This window comes from Oryza brachyantha, chromosome 6 (genome assembly GCF_000231095.2).
Source record: "Oryza brachyantha chromosome 6, ObraRS2, whole genome shotgun sequence".
Taxonomy (NCBI): Eukaryota; Viridiplantae; Streptophyta; class Magnoliopsida; order Poales; family Poaceae; genus Oryza; species Oryza brachyantha.
This window is the reverse complement of record NC_023168.2, coordinates 3,127,676-3,151,096: the sequence shown is the minus strand read 5'-3', so window position 1 is coordinate 3,151,096 and position 23,421 is coordinate 3,127,676. Positions and strand designations below refer to the sequence as shown.

The following is a 23,421-nucleotide window of genomic DNA, read 5'->3' as shown; positions in this document are numbered from 1 at the left end:
AGTATCCCCTAATTCGGATCAACAACCTATTTAATTTTATAAATGTTGCCTTGGAAGTAGTGACATCATTTATCCCTTTATCCTACTCTTATAAGTTGTGTTCTTCCCCACTCGAAGGGCTCATCCGGTTTGGATTATAAGAGGCTTGGCAGAAATTCATATGTTTTTCTTTCTACATTTTTTATGGAAATAAATTGCCTTTTTGTGTGCTTGTAGCAAGCTCACAGCAATCCACCTCAATATGCAATTAACTATAGCTTTATGAGTTAAAATCAAGCGAAGCCATTGATATTTTATAGATGAAATCCCATATGGATAGCCTAGAGGGGGGTTAATATGCTTCCTGAAAAACACTTTAATTTGTAGTAGTAGACCGAACCATTCGGGTACGAACACCGGACTATTCGGTTAAGAAAAAGAGGGACTTTGAGAGTCCCATTTTTTCAGTGTTGTTCCTAGAAACGTGGGGGTGCTCGTGTGCAAAAGATGAAAACAGAAAGATCACTAGAACATAGAGAAAACGGTAGAAACAAGAAGAGAGACACAAGTGATTTTCTACCGAAGTTCGGATCTTTCAATCCTACTCTCCGTTAAGGTGATCCTGCGAGCAGGATCTCTCTCGATCTTTTCCATCACTTGGCTTCCTCCCACAGGGACAACACGGGTCTCCAAGTTTACACCTTTGAGCTAGCGAGTCCTTGATCGACCACTAACTCAAGGTTACAACTTGCTCTACCCTGTAGCCTTCTAAGAAGAAGTACAAGTATCTACTACCAAACTTACCTATTTTCTTGTGAAAGTTAGGCACGGACCTTCATAAATCATTCCCGGGCGATCCATAAGACTTGGAAGCTCGTGGACGACGCCTATCCATCTAGGAGACCATTCTCCAAGAGTATTAGGTCGCCTTGCCACGACATGCATCCATCTTCTCTCAAGAACAATACTCAATCACTCGCTAATCTAGACTCGCAACCCTAGCTTCGATTCTCTCATTAATCACTCTAGGAAGTGTTTCGATTAGTGGGGGGCTAGAAAGGTGCTAGGTTAGCCCTAAGAACCCACTGGTTTGAACTGACAACCTCACCAATCGCTATAATTCCAATATTCTATTTGTAGTGTTGTCATACGTCATGTAGCTGTTGGGAAAAGTGTCGGGGGCCGGATCGTTCAGGCAACACTTAAGAATTTTCTGTGAGCAGGGGCCAGAAATGCTCGGTCCTACTTCTCTGGAATTTTTCTAAACCTAAACTTCTAAACCAATCGGCTCACCCATGGATGCATGTAGCAACTCATGTGACCCCTCAATAGTACGGATGTCCTATGACTCAAACAAAAATAAAATCGTCTTCGACCGCTTCGACTCCGTAGAAGTTTGCCTTTTGGATCATATTTGCTTCAATCAATCTTGCGTTATCCTTAAATGAACCGATTTCTCTTCTTCTCTGCATTTACAAGTCATTAGTACACACATGCTTGACTAGCATTGTCATTAATCATCCAAAATTGGCTTAGAGGCTAGATGCACTTTCCATAGATAATTAAAACAAGTATGTGTATATCATTTATGGACGAAGGAATGAACTATTTGGAACCAAATGCTTAGATTTAGTAGTCAAAAATCCTACAACAAGCCCTTAGATCAACACCCTCGCTGTTGATAGTGGTCTAATAGTAACCTTGTGATCTACCTAAAATAACTAAATGTGTGCAGTATAATTCCAATGTATATCACTTCCTACCTTAGGTGTGCATCTCCGTTACTTTGTTGCCCACCATAGACATTGACATCATGGTCCACTGAAACTCCATCACACCATTATGTCCATCGTATTTGTCTTCTTCCTTTAGTAAAATCCCATGTGCAATAGCCAGCATAGTAAGATCTAGGACGCCAACTAACCACTCTACCATAGTCAACGACTCTCTCAAGGACCTACACCCTCATTTTTTGGCTTTGGGTTATGCTTATAACCCAAAGTTTGAATTTTTAATCTTAATTTTAGAGTTGATTTTAAGGTTTTTCACCAAAGTTTGTTTTCTAGCATTGGTTTTAATATTACTATGAACATATAAGTAAAAATTTTATTCACAAATTATTTTACGTTTACAAATCATTTGGTTTTTTTCTTTTTACAACCCTAAAGTTGACTTGTCAATTGCCAATTCTCAAGTTAAAGAGTCGTGGGTTGGCAAGAGTGCCAGGAGGGATGAATCGATCGAATATTGCTTTCTTTTGCCCATACATCATGGAGAGTGTAGATCGCCGATATTATCTATCTGCAACCATTGATCATAATGTTGGGTATTGGAGCATGCAACATATTTATTTACATGCTCTGAAATGTGGCATAACACGTTCATGATCCTGAAAGCAGTTTGAGCCATATATTTCTTATGCAAGAATATTCCGCGTTCGCCTAGAGAATGACACCATCATCCTGGGCTATATTTCAGGAAAAATCCGATCTAGTTCTATACGAATACTGATGGGGGATAGGAACCATAGATAGGCAAGTGAAATCCAATCCACGAAATAATTTGATCCATGGACGGCACCGTTGTGGTAAAGGTCGTAATTCCAGAGGAATCATTACCGCAAGGCATAGAGGGGGAGGTCATAAACGCCTATACCGTAAAATCGATATTGGATTATCCATTCTTTCTTCCATCCACCGTAACAGGAAATCAACTCGTATCAATCAATCTAATTTTTTGAATAATTAGACATAGAATCTTCTAAACAAAGGGTCGGTGGCATTTATCACGCGCTTCTGGGACCTGAAACTCTTGAAGAATCTTTTCCATTCTTTGGTTATGTGTGGAAAGATATAGAATATAGAACGGACTAGTAGAAGAAAAAAAAGAAAAAAAAAGAGATTTACCAAATTTTTCATGACTCTAAGGTCCAACCGAATCCATCTTTTCTTTCTTTTTCTTTCCTATACTAAAAAAGGAGAGAGAAAAAAACCCGCGAGAAGCAAAAATTACTTTCGAGGGTTTAGTTACGGAAGCCCTACCCAACGGAATGTTCCGCATTCGCCTAGAGAATGACACCATCATCCTGGGAGCCCAGAGAACAAGTATAGGACCCGAGAGGATAAATACGGCACTTTAGAAGAAGACTCAGAGGACGAATATGGGACTTTAGAGGAAGACTCAGAGGACGAATATGGGAACCCGGAGGAAGGTTCTGTCTTAAAAAAAGAGGTTTTGATTGAGCATCGAGGAACAAAAGAATTTAGTCTAAAATACCAAAAAGAAGTAGATCGGTTTTTTTTCATTCTCCAAGAACTGCATATCTTGCCGAGATCCTCATTCTTGCATCAAAAGGAACTCCTCTTTCGAAGAAGAAATGGAAATGTTACCTTGTCCGTTTGTGGCAATATTCTTTCTCTTTTTGGACTCAATCGCGAAGGATCTATCTAAACCAACTAGCAAACTCTTGCTTCGATTTTCTGGTTGTATGCGCTTCTAGAGGAGCACGTATGCAGAGAGGAAATTACAGTTTAATAAAAAAGCCTAAAAAGTTTCAACTTTACAGCAATATCAATAAACTAAAAGCTCTATGTAGCAATCCTTACAATGGGCGGTATCCGAAAACATATCTTGGGGACGACCTAAAGCACTCATGGTATCATTATGAATGTACAAACCAAAACTGTGAAAACCTAGAAATATACATACCTGTTACACTATGTAATGTCATAACTGACTAGCATATATTATATTTAAAACTCATACAAACATGCTACATCATTTAAATTTTGTTAAATCTAAAGATTAATATGTAAATTATCAAATCATCATCATCTATATCATTTTTACAATATTTAGTTATATATTCATCCATATATCTAGCAGCAAGTATATTTATCTATCAGTTCAACATATTTAATATACATTCATCCATATATGCAAAAAAAAAAACACTACTCCTTCTGTCTCCTAAAGAAAACCTTTTACTGAGTACGACACATCCTAATATGTATTAGTAAATCAACCACCTTAATCAACTAAAAATAAGTCACTTGTCCCAAACACTACCTTAATCAACCAAACAACACTAATTTGGGCCACTTTACCTGAGGACACGACTTCTTTCTGGGTCGATCTTCTGCGTGCCTGAAGCGCTTTACCGGCATCGTCGGAAGAGCCCTATCCTCCGTTCGACTACCAGTTTCTCTGTCCAACACCCACTGAACAGTGGGCCCAGGAAAGAACACACCCGCCCTGTCAGTGACGCGAGGCAGTACACGACGAGTCCATTTCACCCGCCGATAGTCCAGAGCTCAACTACCCCAGTCTACTTCTAAGACCACTCAACGCTCATCCGTACAAGCACGCATTACACTCACTGTACGGTGGTCCCAACCGACAACCATGTCCCACCTGTCAGTGAGCATGAGCTGTGCAGGTTTTATCCCTGGTGGTGAGAAGAAATTGTTACTACTAGTAGTAAAATATTTTAAGACAAAAAAAAGGTCAAACGGCTATCATCTGCACTTGCTCCCAAAGAGATCTCCCAATTTCTTATGATTTCCTCATGTCCAGCGAGCGAATTTAAGAACTCGTCGTCTCCACTTCCAGTCCAAAGAGATCTGTGCTGTTTTTTGGCTGCTTGAGTAGTATTTTTGAAAGCAATTTGGCATCAGTGTGATGAAATTTTTGTTGTTTTTCTGTCTTCTTGGTGGCAGTTGTTTTTCCCACTGTGTGGACTAGTGTTGAGCAAAGGTTGAAGCAGACCCTCGATTTGATGTTCTTGACAAAACTTTGAAATTTTCTCTTGATTTTGTAAGATTTTTTTTATCGGGGGTCGATGCAGATGCACCTACTACCCCACAGCTCCGACCTTTTGGTTGTTTCTACGACGCTTTGGATTCAAGAAACCCAAATCTGCTGCTGGAATCCCAGCTCCAGATTCAGGCTGCGGCAATTCGGGCGAACTCGGTGAAAAAAAAATTCCAAGATTTGCCGCGCAATCTGCAGGAGTTCATCGGGGATCTTGCGGCGGGAGCGTAAGCAGCCAAGAAAATGCCGCCGCGGCAGCCGGAGCCGCCTTCCGGCCTCCCCGAGGAGGAGAAGGGGAGCAGCCAGGAGGAGGAGGAGGAGGCCAATGTCCTCCTCGTCGAGGAGGCGGCCACGGGGAAGAAGGCGGCGGCGGCGGAGGAAGGCGGCGCGTCGTGGCGGCCTTCGCCGGTGGGGTGGTTCCGGATGCTGGCGAGGGAGCTGCACTGGAGCTTCGTGTTCGGCGTGGTGTCGACGTACGGCATCAGCCAGGGGCTCGGCGGCGGCATCATGCGCGTCGCGTCGGACTACTACTGGAAGGACGTGCAGCGAGTGCAGCCATCGGCGGCGCAGGTGTACCAGGGGGTCACGTCGATCCCGTGGATGGTCAAGCCGCTCTGGGGCCTTCTCACCGACGTGCTCCCCGTCGCCGGCTACCGGCGCCGGCCCTACTTCATTTTCGCAGGTGAAGCATATCGAGTAGAACTTTTCTTCCCTTCTAGTACTCCGTATGCATTAGTTGAGTAGCTGCGTCTGAAATCAGAAGGAGTTTTATTCAGACCCAAGCTACATCTTAGAATAGTTTTTTCCTATCGAGTTACTCCTATTCTGCATCTCTTATCTAGATAAACAAATTGCTATTCTTACTCGTTGGGTATATTACATGAAGGATTCTTTTTTGAAACGAAATTACATGAAGTATTGAAGGTACATAATTTTACCATTGCCTAGTATGGAGTAATCAACGTATTTATGTAGGTGCAATGGAGCATTGTTCTTAACAATCTTGACAGTGGCCATAGTGCTGATAAGTCGAATAGTCTGACAAAATGTTCATTTTTATGCTCGAAGAGAGCTTTTTTTATTCTACTGTTATTCCCTCAACATAATGTAACTTCTCTATTTAAATGTGTTTGTTATTGACATGTTATTGGAATGTTTTGACTGATTATGGCCCTTCCCTGTTTGCCGAGGAATTGCAGGCTTCATGGGAGTAGTTGCAATGCTTGTAGTAGCTCTCCACAGCAAGCTTCACGTATTGTTCGCATTGTTGGCATTGATGGCTGGAAGTGCTAGTGTGGCAATAGCTGATGTAACTATAGATGCCTGTGTTGCTGAAAACAGTATAATGCACCCTCATCTTGCTGCTGACATGATAAGCTTAAATGGATTCTGTGCATCTGTGGGAGGGCTTATTGGATTCTCAATAAGTGGTTTCCTTGTCCATGCAATAGGGTCTCAAGTGAGTATCACCGGTTCACTCCTTTGTCTTCCAAATGATAATCGCAATTAATGATTAGATCAGTTTAAATATTCCTAGCAATAAAATTATTCTGCACTGATGTATCCCATCTCTGCATAAAAAGCAAGTCGAGTGGTGGTGTTTCTTCTCTATTTTATCCACTACTGCTTTTGCTTGTGATGTTGTCTCATCATAGATGAAATCTTGTCTTTCTCAAGGGTGCTCTTGGCATGTTAGCTATACCTTCTGCCCTGGTAATTTTAGCTGGAGTGATGATAAAGGACGTTCATTTGCCGGATTTTCCATATGAGCTGGTTAGTAGTTTTCTTTGTCAGATTTAACTACATATTTTTCCTGCGTTGACTTTTCCTAACTATTGTTACAAAATTAGGCCCACATGAAATTTGTAGAGGCAACTAGAAAAATGCTGGCGACTTTAAAATGTCCTGAAGTATGGAGGCCATGTTTTTACATGTACATGTCTCTTGCTTTGAGTGTGGACATTCAAGAAGGAATGTTCTACTGGTACACAGATCAAAGTGCAGGCCTATCATTTTCTGAGGTATATTATCTATATATATTGCTATGCTCTCTGATTTCCATGGACTACATGAGAGTAAAGTTTGCCTATAAATAATCTCCAGCTATTTTCCCTCTTCGGCGCTAAATAATCACTACTTTTTTTGTTACTACCAGGGATTCATTGGGTTTATCTATGCAATTGGGTCAGTTGGTTCTCTTATTGGAGTCATACTTTATCAAAATATCCTGAAGGACCATTCTTTTCGCAACCTTCTCTGTTTAAGCCAGCTGTTGCTAAGTATGTCAGGAATGCTTGATCTGATCTTGGTACTTCGTCTCAACCTAAAACTGGGGATACCTGATTACTACTTTGCTGTGATCGACGAGGGTGTCTCCAAAATGATCAACCGAATAAAGTGGATGCCTCTTTTGGTGCTCAGCTCAAAGCTTTGCCCTCCTGGCATTGAAGGCACATTCTACGCATTGCTCATGTCCATTGACAATGTTGGCTTGCTATCTGGGTCTTGGGCAGGTGGACTGATCCTTCATGTGTTGAACATCACAAGAACAGAGTTCAAAAACCTATGGGCCGCGATCCTAATCCGAAATGCAATGAGGTTGCTGCCTTTGGCCCTGTTGTTTTTGGTGCCGAGAAGTGACCAGAATTCTAGTCTGCTTCCTGTTGAATTGCTTACTGAGGATGACAATGCTCAATCTCAAGTGGAAAATGTTGAGTTAACATCTCTTACAGTGGATGGGAAATCGAGCACTGCTTTTCTGCATGAAGAATGCAAAATTCAGGATGATGTTGAACAAGACGATGATGAGGCTTCACTGCTTGCCAACAGGAGCTGATAAATCATATACAGGGTTCTTTTCCAGTACACGACTGAATACTTGAAAATCAGACAAAAAAAGCCACACTACACCATTAGTTTCACATTTTTTTATTGTTGTTTGTGTTATATTCATTCATTTTAAATCAGCACAGTAGATACTCAAACGCTATACGCAGAATATTTTCCTTCGACGAAAATCAAATGCTAGGAAGTTTAATCCTGGGGTGTTTAAGCTGCTCCTGCAAATTTCTATTTCTGACACTGGCTTTACCAACTGTCAATTCATCATCCTGGTAAGGTAAGCATCTTCCTTGCTCCAACTAAGGTACTCTTCCGTCCCAAAATATAGTTACTTTGTAATTTCAAATATAAATATAGCTATAGCTTGAGGCATAGGGAGTAGTCGTGTACTTCATGCTCTACTGCTGCATGCTTGAAGGCTTCCAGATATCAAGGCCTGGAAAGAGGCAAAGACAAACTAGAATAGTCCACTAAACAAGATGTTCTCACGAAAAGATAAGGATGATTATGTTCAAGTAGCTTTGACGGTTTCTTGCTCTAAAGCAACGCTTTTAAGGCTAGCAGGTAGATCTATTCATGTTTTTTTTTAAAAGTAAAAACTGAGCTCAAACTCAAGTCAAATTTAGAACCTTTTCAGAGTTATACGAATACAGTAGATGAATCAGTTTTATCACACTCCCCACATCATATATCTATTCTCTTATCATTGCATTACACACACTCGTTTAGTTTGAGCATGAGTAATAAAATAACAAAAAAAATAGGCTATACGTAAAATACGAGTATGAATTATCTAATACGCCATCGGTGGGAAAACGTTTTAAACGTGAAAGACGGCGATGCGCTCGTATACACACCGTCATCCCGCATCCGTACGGCCCCCGGCTACGGCAAAGCCCAAGCCCAAGCCCAAACCCATCACCCATTCACACCATCGATCCGGGGCCCCACATGTCATCGACCCTACCCACTGACAGCTCCGCAGCCCAGCCCACCATCACGCGCCCGCCCCGCCACATTATCCGCACCCGAGACCCGCCCCACCCCGCCGCCGCCGACACGCCGGGCCCACCCCTCCCCGGCCCCACCCGTCAGTGACTCACGTGTGCCCCGCCGCCGCCGCGACTATTTCTGGACCCTTCTCTCTCCCCAAAGGCCACCCCCTCCTCCTCCGCCCCCGCCTCTCTCGAATCATTTCGATTCGCCGTCGCGCTGCTTCGATTCGGCTCGGTTTGGGTGTGGGAGGCGTTAGGGTTAGGGTTGGGGTTGGGGTTGCGGGTGATCTATCCCCTCATGATGGTGCAGCTGCCGAGCTCCGGGAAGCGGCCGGCCGAGCCGGGGGCGGGGGCGGGGGCGGGGGCGGGGGCGACGGTGAAGTTGGAGGCGGAGGAGATGCGCGGAGAGGAGGAGGAGGAGGAGGCGGCGGAGGGTGGCCCGCTCAGCAAGCGCGCCAGGGCGGGGCAGATGGCCGCGCCGCTGGCGCCGGCGCCGGCGCCGCAGCAGGTAGATCTGGCGGGTTCCGTGGTTTCGTATTCCGATTGGCGCGTTTGATTGGGTCTGACTGCTGTGGCCGCGTGTTGGGTTCGTGGTGTTTGGCCGCGAGCCGGAGCCCAATCCGGTGCCGTATTGTGGGAGGTTGAGGATGGGGACTAGGGAGGAACGGGATCCTTTTTCCTCCCTGGCGTGTGTGTTTTTGATCCAAAATACTGCCATGTCTAGGGACCCGAGGTGGATGCCGTAGAGGAAGGGGGTTTGTGTGGAGACAGATCCCATTTACGGTTTATATGGCAAATCTATTGAGAAATGTGATGCCTATGGATATGTTTGGAAGTATCTGCATGATATGACTGTGCAGGGTTTGGTATTACTGTGTGATTTGGAGGCTGATGGAGCTTCGTTGGCATCTAATGGATTTTCTGTGGCGGCGCACGTGTTTATATATTTCATTTCGTGTATTAATGTCGCTAGTCATGTACACTTTTTCAATGTAATAGTGTAACGCCTGTTTAGTGTGTGTGAAATCGCTAAGTCACATACTTTTGAAATTTGATTCCTAGTATCACTGATAACGTCCGTTGCAAATACTGTAATTTTCCAAGACCCAATGCAAGTGTATGGGTCCAGTTAATCAAGTACCTCTTTGGAATGAAATTTACCATCAGAATCCAGCAACATTTGTGACTTGGTGAATGACAGATGCATTATTGCACACCATTTTTGAGTGCTTCATTCTTCCGTGGTACAATGCATTGCAAACACGTGTTAATTTATTTTTTTCTCAACCTTGAATAAAATCTCTAGCAGGAAGTCTTTATGAACCATGGAGTAGGCGAATATGTCACACGACTATCCTGTGCATGCATTTTGTAATGCTTTGGAGCTAGAGCAATCCTAATAGTTGAAACATGCCTTGTATTTCTGCCCTGTTATCCTTTTCAATTATTTGTGATTATCTGTTCCGGAGAGAAAAAACTGTATCAAGATTTACTGATTTGGTCTTGACATGGATATCGACGTTTATTTGTGGAATTGGGTGGGTTCTTTTCAAGTTGAACGTCAGCATATTACTAGGCTGACATGCAAAGTGCATATTAGACGCATCGTGGACTCTATTATTGTAACAATTAATAAATGCGAATGGGTACATGAATGAAACAATGAAACTCAATGATCGGAAATTTACTTTATAGAAAATTTCTAGGATTCGTGCTTGCTTTTCAATCGACAAAATATAGCTTGTTTGCTCTATTTGTGAAATTACAAACTTGTCCTCTTTGTGGCCTGCGACATTTGTGAAATTCCAAATTTATCCCCTTTGTAACTTCCCAATTAATGTTAGTTGTAACGTATTATTAGCCAGTTATAGTCTATAACGGACAGATTTGGAATTCATCATATTCTATGCTGACTTGAACATTTGCAGGACATGTATCACAATGTACTTGACGAGCCTAGCCCATTGGGTCTGCGGCTGAGAAAAAGCCCATCTCTCTTGGATTTGATTCAGATGAGGCTTTCTCAAGCAAATTCAAGTGCAGGACAGTCTTCAGTAGACAATTGCAATTCTGAGCCTCCCAAAAAGAAAGACCTCAAATCAGGCACATCAACAGCTGGGGAGCGCTTGAAAGCTTCAAACTTTCCTGCAAATATTTTAAGAATCGGCACATGGGAGGTAAGGGAAGTATCTTAAAATATATGTGTTCTTAGTTGTTCTACCACAACCTTGACATGCATTATCTTAAATAGATCATACTATTTCCTAGTATATAGTGCACTACTGTGAAATGTTAATACAAGATCAAAACATCCCATATAATGTCCAAATGGCCTGTTATTTGCCACAGTAGGTAGTCATTTGCCCAAAAGCCTATCCCTGCATATTGTTGAATGGACCCAGTGTTCACTCAAGTATATAGCGGTTATCCTGCACAATTGTTGGCCACTATTGTCTTAACTGAAATTTATCTCTGCAGTACATATCACGGTACGAAGGCGATTTGGTGGCAAAATGTTACTTCGCAAAACATAAGCTTGTATGGGAAGTTCTTGAAGGTGGTCTGAAGAGTAAGATAGAAATTCAGTGGTCGGACATTACTGCTTTGAAGGCATCTTGCCCTGAAAATGGAGAAGGAACCTTGGATGTGGTGGTAAGTTTTTCTTGAGGATCAGTTAATGATATTTTCCTACCTTGCTTTTCTCTGAGAGGTTTCTATCATTAATGAAGTTGGCCCGACCACCTCTCTTCTTCAAAGAGACGGATCCTCAGCCAAGGAAGCACACATTGTGGCAGGCTACATCTGATTTCACTGGTGGCCAAGCAAGTATGAACAGGTAAAGCATTACAAGTATGTAGCAATGAATTTTGTATGCATTCTTCTGGGTAGGTGCCAGGTGCAATTGGATCTTACAGTAACTGGGCAGTAAGTATTTATGTTTTCTTCTCTATAAGTATGGGGTAATGCTGAACAAAGGTTATGCTTACCAGGGCTTTGCAGTACCCACTCCAGTTCAATAATATTAGTCATTGAAGCATTGTGTTTGGAGGGTAGTAATTCCTGTCGTTGGAGCTTTTCAATAGAGTTTTGGATTAGTTTGCCCTTGTGATTAATGGCGGTGATGTTCCGAAGGTCAACTCTTATTGTACTATAGTGCATGGCTGGAGTTGAACAAGTGCATGCACACGAGCTGCAAAAAACACTCCCTGGGCACCTGATGGCATTTAATAAGGGTAGAACAGGAAATATGCATTTAAATTAATCACTCCTTGGTATGTGTGATTGTCTAAAGTGACAGGAAATACAGAACTGGAGGGCATACTTGCTTTGTCTAGGGGTACTGCATCATCCTCTGGATTTTAATTTGAGATTGCTTTTATGGTGCTGTTTCTATTAGTGGATCCACTGAGGGAACTCCTGTCATTTCTTTCTGAAACTCAAAAAAAGGTTATAAGACATATTTTGAGTTCACAGCTACGAAAAAGAAGAGCCAACACAAAATTTAGGACAGCTATTCAGCCTTAAGCTGGCTGGCTACTGAAGAAGTCTTCAGCATCATCTATTATAGAAAACTTTGCTTTTACAGCTTAATTCCATTTCTGTTTATCATGTGCCGACCTTCCAATCTCAATGATTTTTTCTGATATTCTGGTTATTTAAAACAATTGCAGGAGGCATTTTCTACAGTGTCCTTCAAGCCTGTTGAGCAAAAACTTTGAAAAGCTTCTCCAGTGCGATCAGCGGCTAAACCAATTGAGTCAGCAACCAGACATCATTTTGGACTCTCCTGTGTTTGAACCCAGATGCTCTATATTTGAGGACCCAGTTGAATCGAAGTGCCAAGGCTTTACTAATTTGAAAGATGAACATGAATTATCTGGATTTTCAGGTTCTCTGTCACCCTGTGCTGGTTCATCCATGTCTGCTAAGATCGAAATCAATGATTCCATTACAACACAAGCTGAATTTCCCGCTCAACCAGGAAACCCAGGTAACTTGAAGTCAATTATTCCACTGTTCCTCTTCTTGCATTTCCTGTCATTGACTTGATATGCTGTTGTTAGATGTATATCACTATTGCGCACAATTACTATATCTGCTTTTAGTTGCTCCGATAGATGCCCCACAACTTATCTAGTCATTTCCAGGTGCATCACAACTGTTCAATTTAAATGGAATAAAATTAGGCTGGCGGGCCGACCTAGGCCGCGTTCGTTCATGGGGTGGGTAAGTTAACTTACCGGCACGGAAAGCGTACTAATAGATTAGTACATAATTAATTAATTATTAATTATTAAAAAAAATATAAAATAGATTAATATGATTTTTTAAAACAACTTTCCTATAGAAAATTTTTGCAAAAAAATACACCGTTTAGCAGTTTGGGAAGCGTGCCCGCGGAAAACGAGGGGTTAAGGTAACTTAGGCCTCTTGCCGAATACGGCCCTAGTGACCTCTTGTTGTCATCTGAAATGTGAAATGTAGTTACAGGGCCTTTCATACACAATTCTCTTGTATTCTAGAGTGGGCTTTCTAACTCTATGGTTATTTACCAGGACCTAGTGCAGTGAACGTTCAGGGAGTCAGCAGAAACGTAAATGGTGCCCAAGAATTAAATATCCCTGGCTGGTGGAGTCAACTCAAAGTGCCTGGGCTTAGACCGTCTATGTCAGTGGATGATTTGGTAAACCACCTAGGAAATTGCATCTCGGAGCAGATCACATCAGTCAATCCTTCATTGCCCAGCAATGAGGTGCCAACAAAAGAAACGCTGGAGGAGATTGCTCAATACCTTCTTGGTGATGCACAAGGTCCACCGGCATCAACATCCGATGAGAGATCACTGATGGCTAGGGTGGACTCCCTCTGCTGCTTGATTCAGAAAGACACACCACCAGTGGCCAAGCCGAAGCCTGAGCCTAACGACAGCGATAGCATTGGTGGGGAGGACACTGAAGGTTCCGATGAAGAATTTAGCTCAGCAGCATCATCGAGGAAAACTACAGATCCTGCCCAGCCACCTTCCATGTCAAGGAAGGACTCTTTCGGAGATCTGCTGATGAACCTTCCCCGCATTGCCTCATTGCCGCAGTTCCTTTTCAAGATACCAGAGGATTCTGAGAACTGAAAAGCTGGATATCCTTCGCTCCTCATTCCCTTAAATGAGGGAAGCTGCTGTAAAAAAAGGATTTGTACCTGAGCAATAATTAAGCCCCGACCCCCTCTCCCGTCTTTGGATGAGAGCCGCTTCACTAGTGTTGATCATCCACCTTGTAAATGTGTAAGCCATTAGGTTGCCTCAGGTTGTGTCCAGGATTGCTATGGGGTCGTGGAGAAGTGTTCATTGGTTCTTTTAACTTTGGCATGCCCCTGTGCAAAATTAAGTATTCAAGTGCCAAATTGTTCCCAACAACTGAATTTTCTGCGACGCTGAGCTATACTGTTTTTTTTTTAAAAAAAATTGAGCTATTTAAACCAAAGTTGGTCGTGTTATAACGCCACAGATCCCGTGCTTTTAGAGCATCTCCGATAGACTGCTTATTTCACTTAACATACTAAATTTTAGTAATTTTGTACAGAAAATATCATTTGAATGACTGAACATGGTTTCTCAATGATTAAATATGGCAAGTCATTTTTCTATTAAGAAGATCGCTATTAAGTGAGACCAACTAATCATCCTACCGAATTTGGAGTGAAGATGAGTGTTGAAATGCACATCAGATTTAGAGTTGTCAAACCTAATATGAATGACTAAATTTAGATTTGAAGAATCAAAATTTAGCTATCCTCTTTAAGATTCTTGAAGCTCTCGAGGCTTGTAAAGAAGCTCCGGCGGGTGAACTCGAAACCATTATCCAGTGATTTCTTCGTTCTCTGAAGGGACTTTTTTACTGTTTACCCTTACAAAGCAAATTGCTTTAGCAACAGAGTAGAAAAATTGTATTTTATAATTGCAAAGATAACATTATAATTTTACGAAATCATAAATATGCCATCCTAGCCCACGTGTCATTGGCTCAGTGGTCCCTATATGTCATAGAGCCCACGTGTCATTGACTCAGTGGTCCCTACATATCATAGAGATACCAATAGCATATCTCTAATTTTACAAAATTATAATAATACGGTTGCAATTTCTCTTTATAATTTGGGGAATTGGATAAATTTGTTACTGTTGCTGTTTGAACCATTCCAAATAATTTCAGTACACATCGATGATCTCAAATACAATTACTATGATACATCGATAAATTCAAACAGATCGATGACGTCAAATACATTAAGTATGATACATCGACAAATTCAAACAGAGGTAGATGTTTAAGGGTGGCCTAAAATAAAACCTGGAAATACAATATGGTCCAATCTGCAATTACTCCAGTTAGCGATTGAATAATAGAAGATCAATCTAATATGCACACTAAGCAAGGTTAGTTTTGAGTTTCCACCACAACAATTGCACAACAGCCACCTTGCCTGAACAGAAATCAGACGAGGAAACGGCCTCGTGGTTCCTGATTTTACTTTACAACAAACACACTGCAACCCCCCAAAATGTCACAACTTGCACCAGCCTCTCCGCAGGTATATGGGCCAGGAATATGATCATCCAACGAGCTAACCGATGATCCAGAATGCCCAAATCGATGCTACATACTCCCCAGTAGTGGAGTAAAGGTGGAACTTTACATGGAACAGCGCTGGGACAAGTGATTCCACAAGCTCTGGCTGTTTCTTTCTTCTCATTTTGCGGGATCTGGCACACAAAGGCTGGAAGCATAAACTGAGACAGGGCTTATAGGTAAATAAGGGGATAGATAAATTGAGGCAAGCAACAAGGATATCATGTGCTTACCAATACCAGCCTAGACAAGGGGGTTCTATTCCTGGAGAGCTTTAACACGGGATGTAAGCTCTCTGACTTGATTCTTGAGACGCTCGGGATTGCTGAAGAAATCAACAAACACTTGCCTCTCCCTCCCAACCTCATGGGCACGATTTTCGAAAATCTGCATATTTAATTGCAGCCATGATGTTTAGAGGAATATGGGATAGAAGGGTGATAAAGAGTACAGAAGCTTTGCTTGGAGATTCAATAGGACAGGGGAAAAAAACAGCCAAATAGCCCGTGATAATACCTTTATCTTTTGGGTGCGAGCCTTGGTTACTTCTTCCACAGAAACTTCAACTTGCGCGTTGGCATTTTCCATGTCATCGAGTGCTCGCATCAGTGGCTGCGCAGAGCATAAATTTAGTTCATGGGAATGGGTAAAATAATACTATCTCCGTCCCATAATAACTTCAACTTTCAATTTTTTTATCAATGTTTTGACTCGTCGTCTTATTTGAAATTTTTTGCGATTAATATTTTTATTGTTACTAGATGATAAAATATGAATATTATTTTATGCGTGACTAATTTTTTAAGTTTTTGTACAAATTTTTCAAATAAGACGAATGGTCAAACGTTGGACATGGAAAAACAAAAAATTAAGTTATTATGAGACGGAGGTAGTACATAACTTTTAAAGGGAAAAAGAGGGAGTATATGTGTTAAAAAATGGGAAAATATAAGAAATGGAATAATCTCAGGGATGGAAGAATGTACCCAGGGTGTCAAGATTGGTTCTGCAGTCGTCGATGATGCAAATAGAAGTTGTTCGACTGTTTGAATCAGTGTGCATCTGCAAAAGTGGATGTGAAATGACCGCCACATTTGTATTTTAGGAGACCACGTAAGAATACAGCGATAGATGAAAGGATTAATGTATATTATAGAAAACTGTAAGGGCTAGTTTTTTTAAAATGTTCTGCATAGTGAATTTGGTGGCACCCCAGCAAATTCATCATCAACAGCCTTCTAAAAGTATTAGATAGCCAATTGATGAGAGTTGACATAAAAGCTCATCATTTACATATTAAGACACGAAGTTAAGCTTACAAGAAACCAAACATCATGGCTCATAGGGCATTGACACTACCAGCCAATGATCCGTTGCAAACTACAAAACTACCCATCTGTAATTTGATGATATCTGTGGACATCAATGTCAGTCACAGTTGTCACACCAGACGCCAGACTAGGTCAGCTACTGTTTATTTACTAAACCAATAATGTGGGTAGGCCTGTTTACACCAGAAACACTAAAAGCAAACTTGGAAAAAATGATTTTGCATGTTTCAGGCATTTGATAAAGTAAAGGAAACTGATAATTAGACATAGTGCTAGCCATGGTATCACTTACAATTCATTGATACATCTTTTCCGGTCAGCTGGAAGGGCACTTTCAAGTTCAGACTGAAGAGAGAGCAAATCGGATTGAAGGGCTGATATCTGCTGAACCAAGGCATGTGCTGACATGTATGTTGGCATTGTTGCTTGGACATCTACAAAAGAGACCCGATCACCCGATACATTAAATATGGAAACTACAATGTCCAAACAGATATGTGAGTAGAGTTGTCCGCTTACTTGAGTGAACACATAAGAGATCCCGTACGGCATGGAGGAAAGTGTCACGGTCATCAATTGCTCCTTGCTCACGCACCTCCGTCGCAGCTTGAATCAATGAAGTATAATGACCCTAAAGATGAAAGCAACAAAAAGAGAATATTTTTTAGGTCAAGAAAGAATAATTTCCTGTAAGGTTAAGAATGTCAAATTGATAAAAGAAAAACTACTGAATGTACCATGAAACATGTATAGACATTAAAAATAAGAGATGAAGACATAAGCAGGTTCTCAACAAATGAGATTTCTTACCAGACGGGTATTGACAGCTGATAGGTAGCTTTGTAACTCAGATTCTATTACTCTAAGGAGTGAGTAGGCACTAGCTATGTTCTTCCTTTCAAGCTGGCAAGCAATCTTCAGAAACTGGTGTCTGGCGAGCTGATTAACCAAGTGACTAATGAACTGCAGAATGGAGAGAGTATAGAAGGATCAGAAAACAATCTTAAGCCATAACATTGTTCCATCAAATGCAAAAGTAGTTCGTTGAAGGTAATCTCAGCAAGCATTGATACCAACTAGCATGAAATAGCATTTTCCATTGATCACTATATTTCTTTTGAGTATATATGAAAAAACATATAGGGGCAATAAGGTGCAAAACAACCAGATTTACCAGTGGATACTGCCAAGTGCCAATTAAATCTAAACATTCAGGAATATTTGGAAATTGCTATGCCCTAGACTATCTGGTGCAAGTGCCTAACCACCCTATCTATAGATTTGAATGCTGAATAAAAATAGGTAATACACACACTACTGAACACAGATCTTGATTATAAACTTTTAGGAATTATAGAAGTGCACATTTCATTTATACCATGTAATGAATGCTCATACCGTTTTTTGTCTGTTGATGTAGTATTCCTGGCGCATGACCTTTAAATCATAGTCCCCTACGTATTTGAATAGTAGAACATCAATAAAACGATATAATAGAATCATTAAAACAACAGAAGCAATGTAATATTATCAGCAAACCTTGCAAAATATATGTGCCTTGAAGTTGAGCGAGTTCTGAACAGAGGCATGGTATAGTCTGGATGGGGAGAACAAGTGAATATTGGGTACGAACAAATCTATCTTGGGGAAAACATTAACCATGTGCTAAAAGAAGTATGGAAAATGCAGTTCAGTAAGAATTACTATTGGCATATTAACCTCTATCTAGAGTGCCAAAAGTATATTGCAAGTATTCTTTTTCCGGAGAACTAATAGAAGAATAAAGCTAATCACCGCAGAATGGATATTAATTTATAGCTGCCAGTGCTTCAGAGCTTCACAAGTCAAAGCTATTGAACTACTGCACGTTGTATGAATACTTGCACATTTTTGTCTGAAAATTGGAAGCTTTATGAATTATGAATCCTTAAATTCCACCAGATGTAAGCCTGCGACTCAACTCTTATGGAACCAAATGCATGTGGCATTTTACATTGACAACAACTTTGTTGAACTCCGCATAAATGTCATCAATTGATAGGCAAACCTATGCCTATGCGAGCTGCCAATGTTGAAACTAGGGAGCACAATATATTTTTGGAAGATATTAGTTGGCCTCTTTGTGAGTATGCATACCTCAGATACAAAAGCCTGCACCTTTTGAGAAAGAGTTGAGAGTTCTCCAGCAAGCTCAGAACCTTTTCTCCTAAAGGAAGTAAGATATAGAAAAGGTATTTGACCTCAGATCTTGTTTGCTTCAGTTATTTTTTCACAGCTATGTAAATGGAACAAAGCTGAAAACTGGTAAATAATGGTTATGGATCATGTAATGCATACCTCAGAGAATGAATATCCCTATGTATATGAGCCTCATCGGATGATACTTGTGATTTTAAAATCGAGAGTATGGCCTGTTGTTTAGCATTTTCAACTTGTGCTTCAATCCATTGCCTTTCACTTGTAGCAAATCTGTTCCCAAATTTAAGTCCACAGTTCAAGGTCAGGAACAGCTAACAAATTACAATGATGCAAAGCAAATAGAGACAAAGAAGAAATTGATAACACAAAAGAGGATAGAATTCTAAAAGTCACATACAAATAACTTAGTGGACCGATGCAAAAAGATGTGCCATAAGAAGAAGGTTGAATTCAGTTAGCTATATAAACAGGTACCATACAACAAGATTGCATGAAACATTAGCAATTGCGATGTGTTCAGACAGAGGTTGAGATAAGGGGTCAACCAAGGTGATAGACTTTACATTGAGCGAAGTCGTTGCAATTCAGCCACACGCTGGTGATGATGTGATTTTTCAGAATCTCCTGCACAGTAGGAATGGGTTTTTTTTGTAATTAAGTCATTCAAAGAACAATTGTAATTATTCCAGTATAAGAGTTTCACTCTTTAAATAATAACAAGTAATGTCTTCAATACATACAATTTACCAGAGCAGGTATTTACCTCTTACCAAACCATTGGTGATGTCATCAAGGCTAACCCAGGAACATTTGGACTTTCCTTCCTCGGCAACAAGCCGAAATGGACCCTGAAAGAAAAAAAAATTAAATAAATAAATAAGCTGAGAATAACATGACAGCCACAGAGAACCTACCTTCTCAAATTGCTTCGAGAACCACCGGTTAAGCTCCTTCGTACAAGCCAAATCTCCAACAACATAAGGGTGGAAATCTGAATATGCTAAGTATATACTTTCATCTGCACATACGAAATATGAATGAATCATAGAGAAATCTTATTGGATAAAACACAATGCTTATATAAGTGTTAGTATTTATACATAGAAAATGCAAAAGAGCTTTAAGAAAATATGGGATGTTAACAGCTGTTTGGGTTGGGTACTTGGTTTTAAGATTTAAGACTCTTAGCAACAGTTCACGAAAAGAGGATCCATTCTAATACTAGTCTTTCTCTGCTCTTCTTGTCTGATGATTGTAAGTCATCTGTGACCATATTATTCTTTTTAAAGTTGTATGCATAAAAAGTTAGCCCATACCCTGTTGTCCTGGGGACCCCTACATATATGTATTTATGTATATGCTGATATTATTATACCAGTAGGGTACTCCCTTACTGTTTATGAAGAATGGGCTAAAAAACAACAGACTTTTTATCTATAGGTAGAGCATACCATCTCCTGAATGATAATGTGCCAATTCCTGGGTAGTAGCAGTGATTCTTCCAAGAACTGCATTCATCTGAAAGTTATAAAAGATAATGAATCATATCACAACTTCCTCATGAAAGAAACTCTAAATATCTCATTTAATAAACAAACATAAACTTTTGTTAGGAAATGTATCATGGTGAACAGAGCGCATGGTAGAGATATAACTTCCATGTATAATCTTTTTGAGATCGTTGAGAATAAATCTACAAGATGCAACATAATAAAATACCTCTAAGTTCCTAGAAGAAAGTTGTTCATCCAAAGATATAAGTTGCCCACTAACTGCGGACATGGCAGTCACTCGTGCCCGTCTGCCTTGGATAAGAGTAGAAGCTTGCCCTGCAAGCAAATCAAACTGAGCTTGTTGCCGTGCAAGCTGCTTCTGTAATTCAAATACTTCAGCTCTGTATGCTAGTTTTGCTTCTCTGCAACAACAAAACAATAGAATCCTTGTTCAGGAAAAGCATATCTGATGTCCAATTGGTAACTTCACGTACCTAGTATTTGGTAGCAACCTTGCTCAGCACAGCAACATAGTCACATGGCTATAATAAGGTCTCAAAATCTTAGAGTTTTAAAGTCATAGACCTTTTTCCCAAATAGTTAATTACTTGCTTTACTATGTGTTGCTTTCAGATTTCCATGTTTTATAGTAGTTAAATCATCACAATAAAAATTCTGAAAGCATGAAGGGTTTGTCGCCCACCACCCTAATGGGACCTAGGACCTGGACCCAAGAATCAATGCAAATATAGCAATTATTCAATGATATGCAAATTCCGATATATATTTTATGAGATTGAACTCCCAAGCATACCGTATATCAAGGATTGTTTCTTCTGATCCAAATACAGCTTCTTGATTATCTTTCTTGCTTGAAAAAGCTGAAATGCTATCAAAAGCAGAGTCCAGATCCTCACCCTGAGAAAATAATATGGAATAGCATGAGTTTTAAGATTTGCATAATCATGGAGACAGGTATTTAGAAACCCAAGAGGGATAATGCTAAAAATTACGCAAGATAACTAGCAGCTTATGTTATGCACAAGGATAATAATGTAAAGAACAATAACCAAAGTTGACTTTCTAGTTTGCAAGCAGGGTCCCAGATAGTAGATTAATGGGAACATTGAGATAAAGCATCCTACGAAAACCATTGGAAGCAGACTAATATATGATCTTTTGCCAGAAGATCTAGGAGATTTTTTAATAGTTTAGTTGACCACAGACTGCAAATCCTGTCCTAGAGGAATCCAGCATTTGGAGGTTGGAACAATACTTGCACAATCAATCATAGGAGTAGCTCCACAACATCTTATATTGTTAAAGATCACACACTTATATGTTGCAGAAATGTCTCAGTGAATATACCTCTAGCAGCCTTCCCTCTTCCACAAGTTGCTCATACCTGAAAGGTAAAACCTATTTTATTATGTGCAAATAACTCAAGCAAAATATACAGGGAAATTATTAGAAGTCACCTATGCAAATATAGTCGCTAACTAAAATATGAGAAGTAGAACCAAACTTTGGTGCATTGTCCTGGTTCACCCATGACTACATGATAAGGATACAGGTGTGAGTGAAATAGTACATTCAGAAAGATTCACAAGCATGATGGTGATACAGTAAAAAGTCAAGTTTTTTTTTTAACACAATGCAGGAGATGATTTGATAACATTTGTAAACAGATTTGCAATATTTTGGGTGCTGCTATGTGTTTAAGATGTTGATTCGGAAGGAATTTGTACAAAATCAGGAGCATAAAAAAAACTATTTGCAGGTCGAAAGAAGTTGCTAAGGAATCAAAAATGCAAAACAAGATACATTATCATCAGTCAAGCTCTAGAGGGCATAGGTCACTTCTAAAGTCCCAATATGCTGGTAGAATTTGGATGTGGCATTGCCATGTCACATTGTCACATGTGTACCATGCATTTCATTACCCCAAATGGGCACACTGTCCAAGTGAATACTCACAGCACCACCAAGCCTAACCTGTCGTCAGAATCAAACGCACCAACCAGCCAACATGCAAAAATGCAGCTATCAATTAACTTACCCAGATGCCTCAAATGTACTAAAGCTTAATGAAACTAAGGCAGCGACCAAAATCTAAAGCACAATCCTCCAAAACCACCGTACGAACACAACATTTTCTCACTGATCACCCAAAATTTTCCTCACGGAAGCACGGACCCACATCTAGAACCCTAGTGCCCCAAGCAAATCACCCACCAGATCTCCAAATCTCACAGCCACAAGCACCACCATGCCCCCACACCGCGCTGGAAGCAAAGGCATCACTCTAGAGGTGTACTAGCAGAGCATCGCGCGCATTCCAGCTAGTTGAGCCTGAGCAGCAGCAGCAGCAGCCTCCCCCAGCCAAATCGAGACCCAAACTGTAGAACCACCGTGCGTTCGAGAGAGCGATCGCGGCGGTGTTGGTACTCACTGCGCGAGGTGGGAGGGGGAGAGGACGTTGGAGGGGCGGAGGCAGGAGCAGATCCAGGCGAGGAGCGGGCGCGCCTCCTCGTACTGGAACGGCCACTCGAGCGCGTCGGCGTCGAGCGGGTCCTCCCCGTCGAACCCCAGCTCCGTCAGCGCCGCGCACAGCGCCGCCCCGCTCATCTCTCTTCGCTCTTCTCCTCTCCGCGCTGCAGCAGCAGCGCCGCCGTCCCCACTCCCCGGCTCGGCCGCCGCTGCTGCTTCGGCCGCGGCGGCGGTTGGGTTCGGTGGGTGGGCCGGCGCGGCCGGCGGGGTGCTGGCGCTCGGACGGCGTGGCGTGGCGTGCGTTCGAAACAAGGGTGGGCGAGGAAATTTGCGAGAGATGGTAGTCGGCGTGAAATTTGTCAAATTGGGAATGGGTGGTGTCTTCGTGGGCCGGAGTTAGGGCCGATGGATGGATTTTCGGCCCACGTGTGTTGTGTGCAACTGCAATTTTTTTATTTAAAAAATTCAAAAATAGAATTGCGCTTGCGTAGATAGCAAATCTAACCCCCAACGCCCAGCTAATATAAAATGGGGCACTAGTTAGACGTAAAATCTGATGTCTAGACAACAATTGGACGAGTGGCGACATATTTATAGGCAACCCCTTAGCGCCTTATAGGCGGCCCCTTAGCGCCTTATTGCTGGGCGTTTTATC

General features: G+C 41.2%; 3 protein-coding genes across 5 annotated transcripts; 2 read left to right on the top strand and 1 right to left on the bottom strand.

Annotated features, from left to right (window-relative positions):
- The first annotated feature begins 4,503 nt into the window (after positions 1-4,503).
- LOC102701731 (probable folate-biopterin transporter 2) lies at positions 4,504-7,977 on the top strand. 2 transcript variants are annotated; one of them, XM_040525572.1, is made up of 6 exons: positions 4,504-4,734; positions 4,826-5,473; positions 5,991-6,250; positions 6,469-6,564; positions 6,642-6,812; positions 6,947-7,977. In XM_040525572.1, exons 2-6 carry the CDS (start codon positions 5,035-5,037, stop codon positions 7,625-7,627), a joined length of 1,647 nt encoding a protein of 548 aa, XP_040381506.1. In that variant the 5' UTR covers positions 4,504-4,734; positions 4,826-5,034; the 3' UTR covers positions 7,628-7,977. The 2 variants fall into 2 exon arrangements, with proteins under 2 accessions (XP_040381506.1, XP_040381505.1); XM_040525571.1 differs by having other exon boundaries at positions 4,504-5,473.
- An 849-nt stretch (positions 7,978-8,826) lies between these two features.
- On the top strand, positions 8,827-14,007 carry LOC102701454. Its single transcript, XM_040524976.1, has 6 exons — positions 8,827-9,135; positions 10,556-10,804; positions 11,106-11,279; positions 11,357-11,463; positions 12,299-12,618; positions 13,184-14,007. Exons 1-6 carry the CDS (start codon positions 8,926-8,928, stop codon positions 13,753-13,755), a joined length of 1,632 nt encoding a protein of 543 aa, XP_040380910.1. The 5' UTR covers positions 8,827-8,925; the 3' UTR covers positions 13,756-14,007.
- Positions 14,008-14,767: 760 nt separating this feature from the next.
- LOC102700440 (AUGMIN subunit 3) lies at positions 14,768-22,927 on the bottom strand. Of its 2 annotated transcripts, none has more exons than XM_015838263.2 (19): positions 22,729-22,927; positions 21,645-21,681; positions 21,091-21,194; positions 20,503-20,698; positions 20,235-20,301; positions 19,698-19,801; positions 19,547-19,631; positions 19,347-19,407; positions 18,922-19,053; positions 18,721-18,790; positions 18,124-18,181; positions 17,983-18,038; positions 17,395-17,547; positions 17,104-17,215; positions 16,877-17,018; positions 16,240-16,315; positions 15,770-15,865; positions 15,487-15,640; positions 14,768-15,414 (listed from the first exon to the last, which is right to left on the bottom strand). In XM_015838263.2, exons 1-18 carry the CDS (start codon positions 22,902-22,904, stop codon positions 15,512-15,514), a joined length of 1,854 nt encoding a protein of 617 aa, XP_015693749.1. In that variant the 5' UTR covers positions 22,905-22,927; the 3' UTR covers positions 14,768-15,414; positions 15,487-15,511. The 2 variants fall into 2 exon arrangements, with proteins under 2 accessions (XP_015693749.1, XP_015693747.1); XM_015838261.2 differs by having other exon boundaries at positions 14,768-15,401.
- Positions 22,928-23,421: the final 494 nt, after the last annotated feature.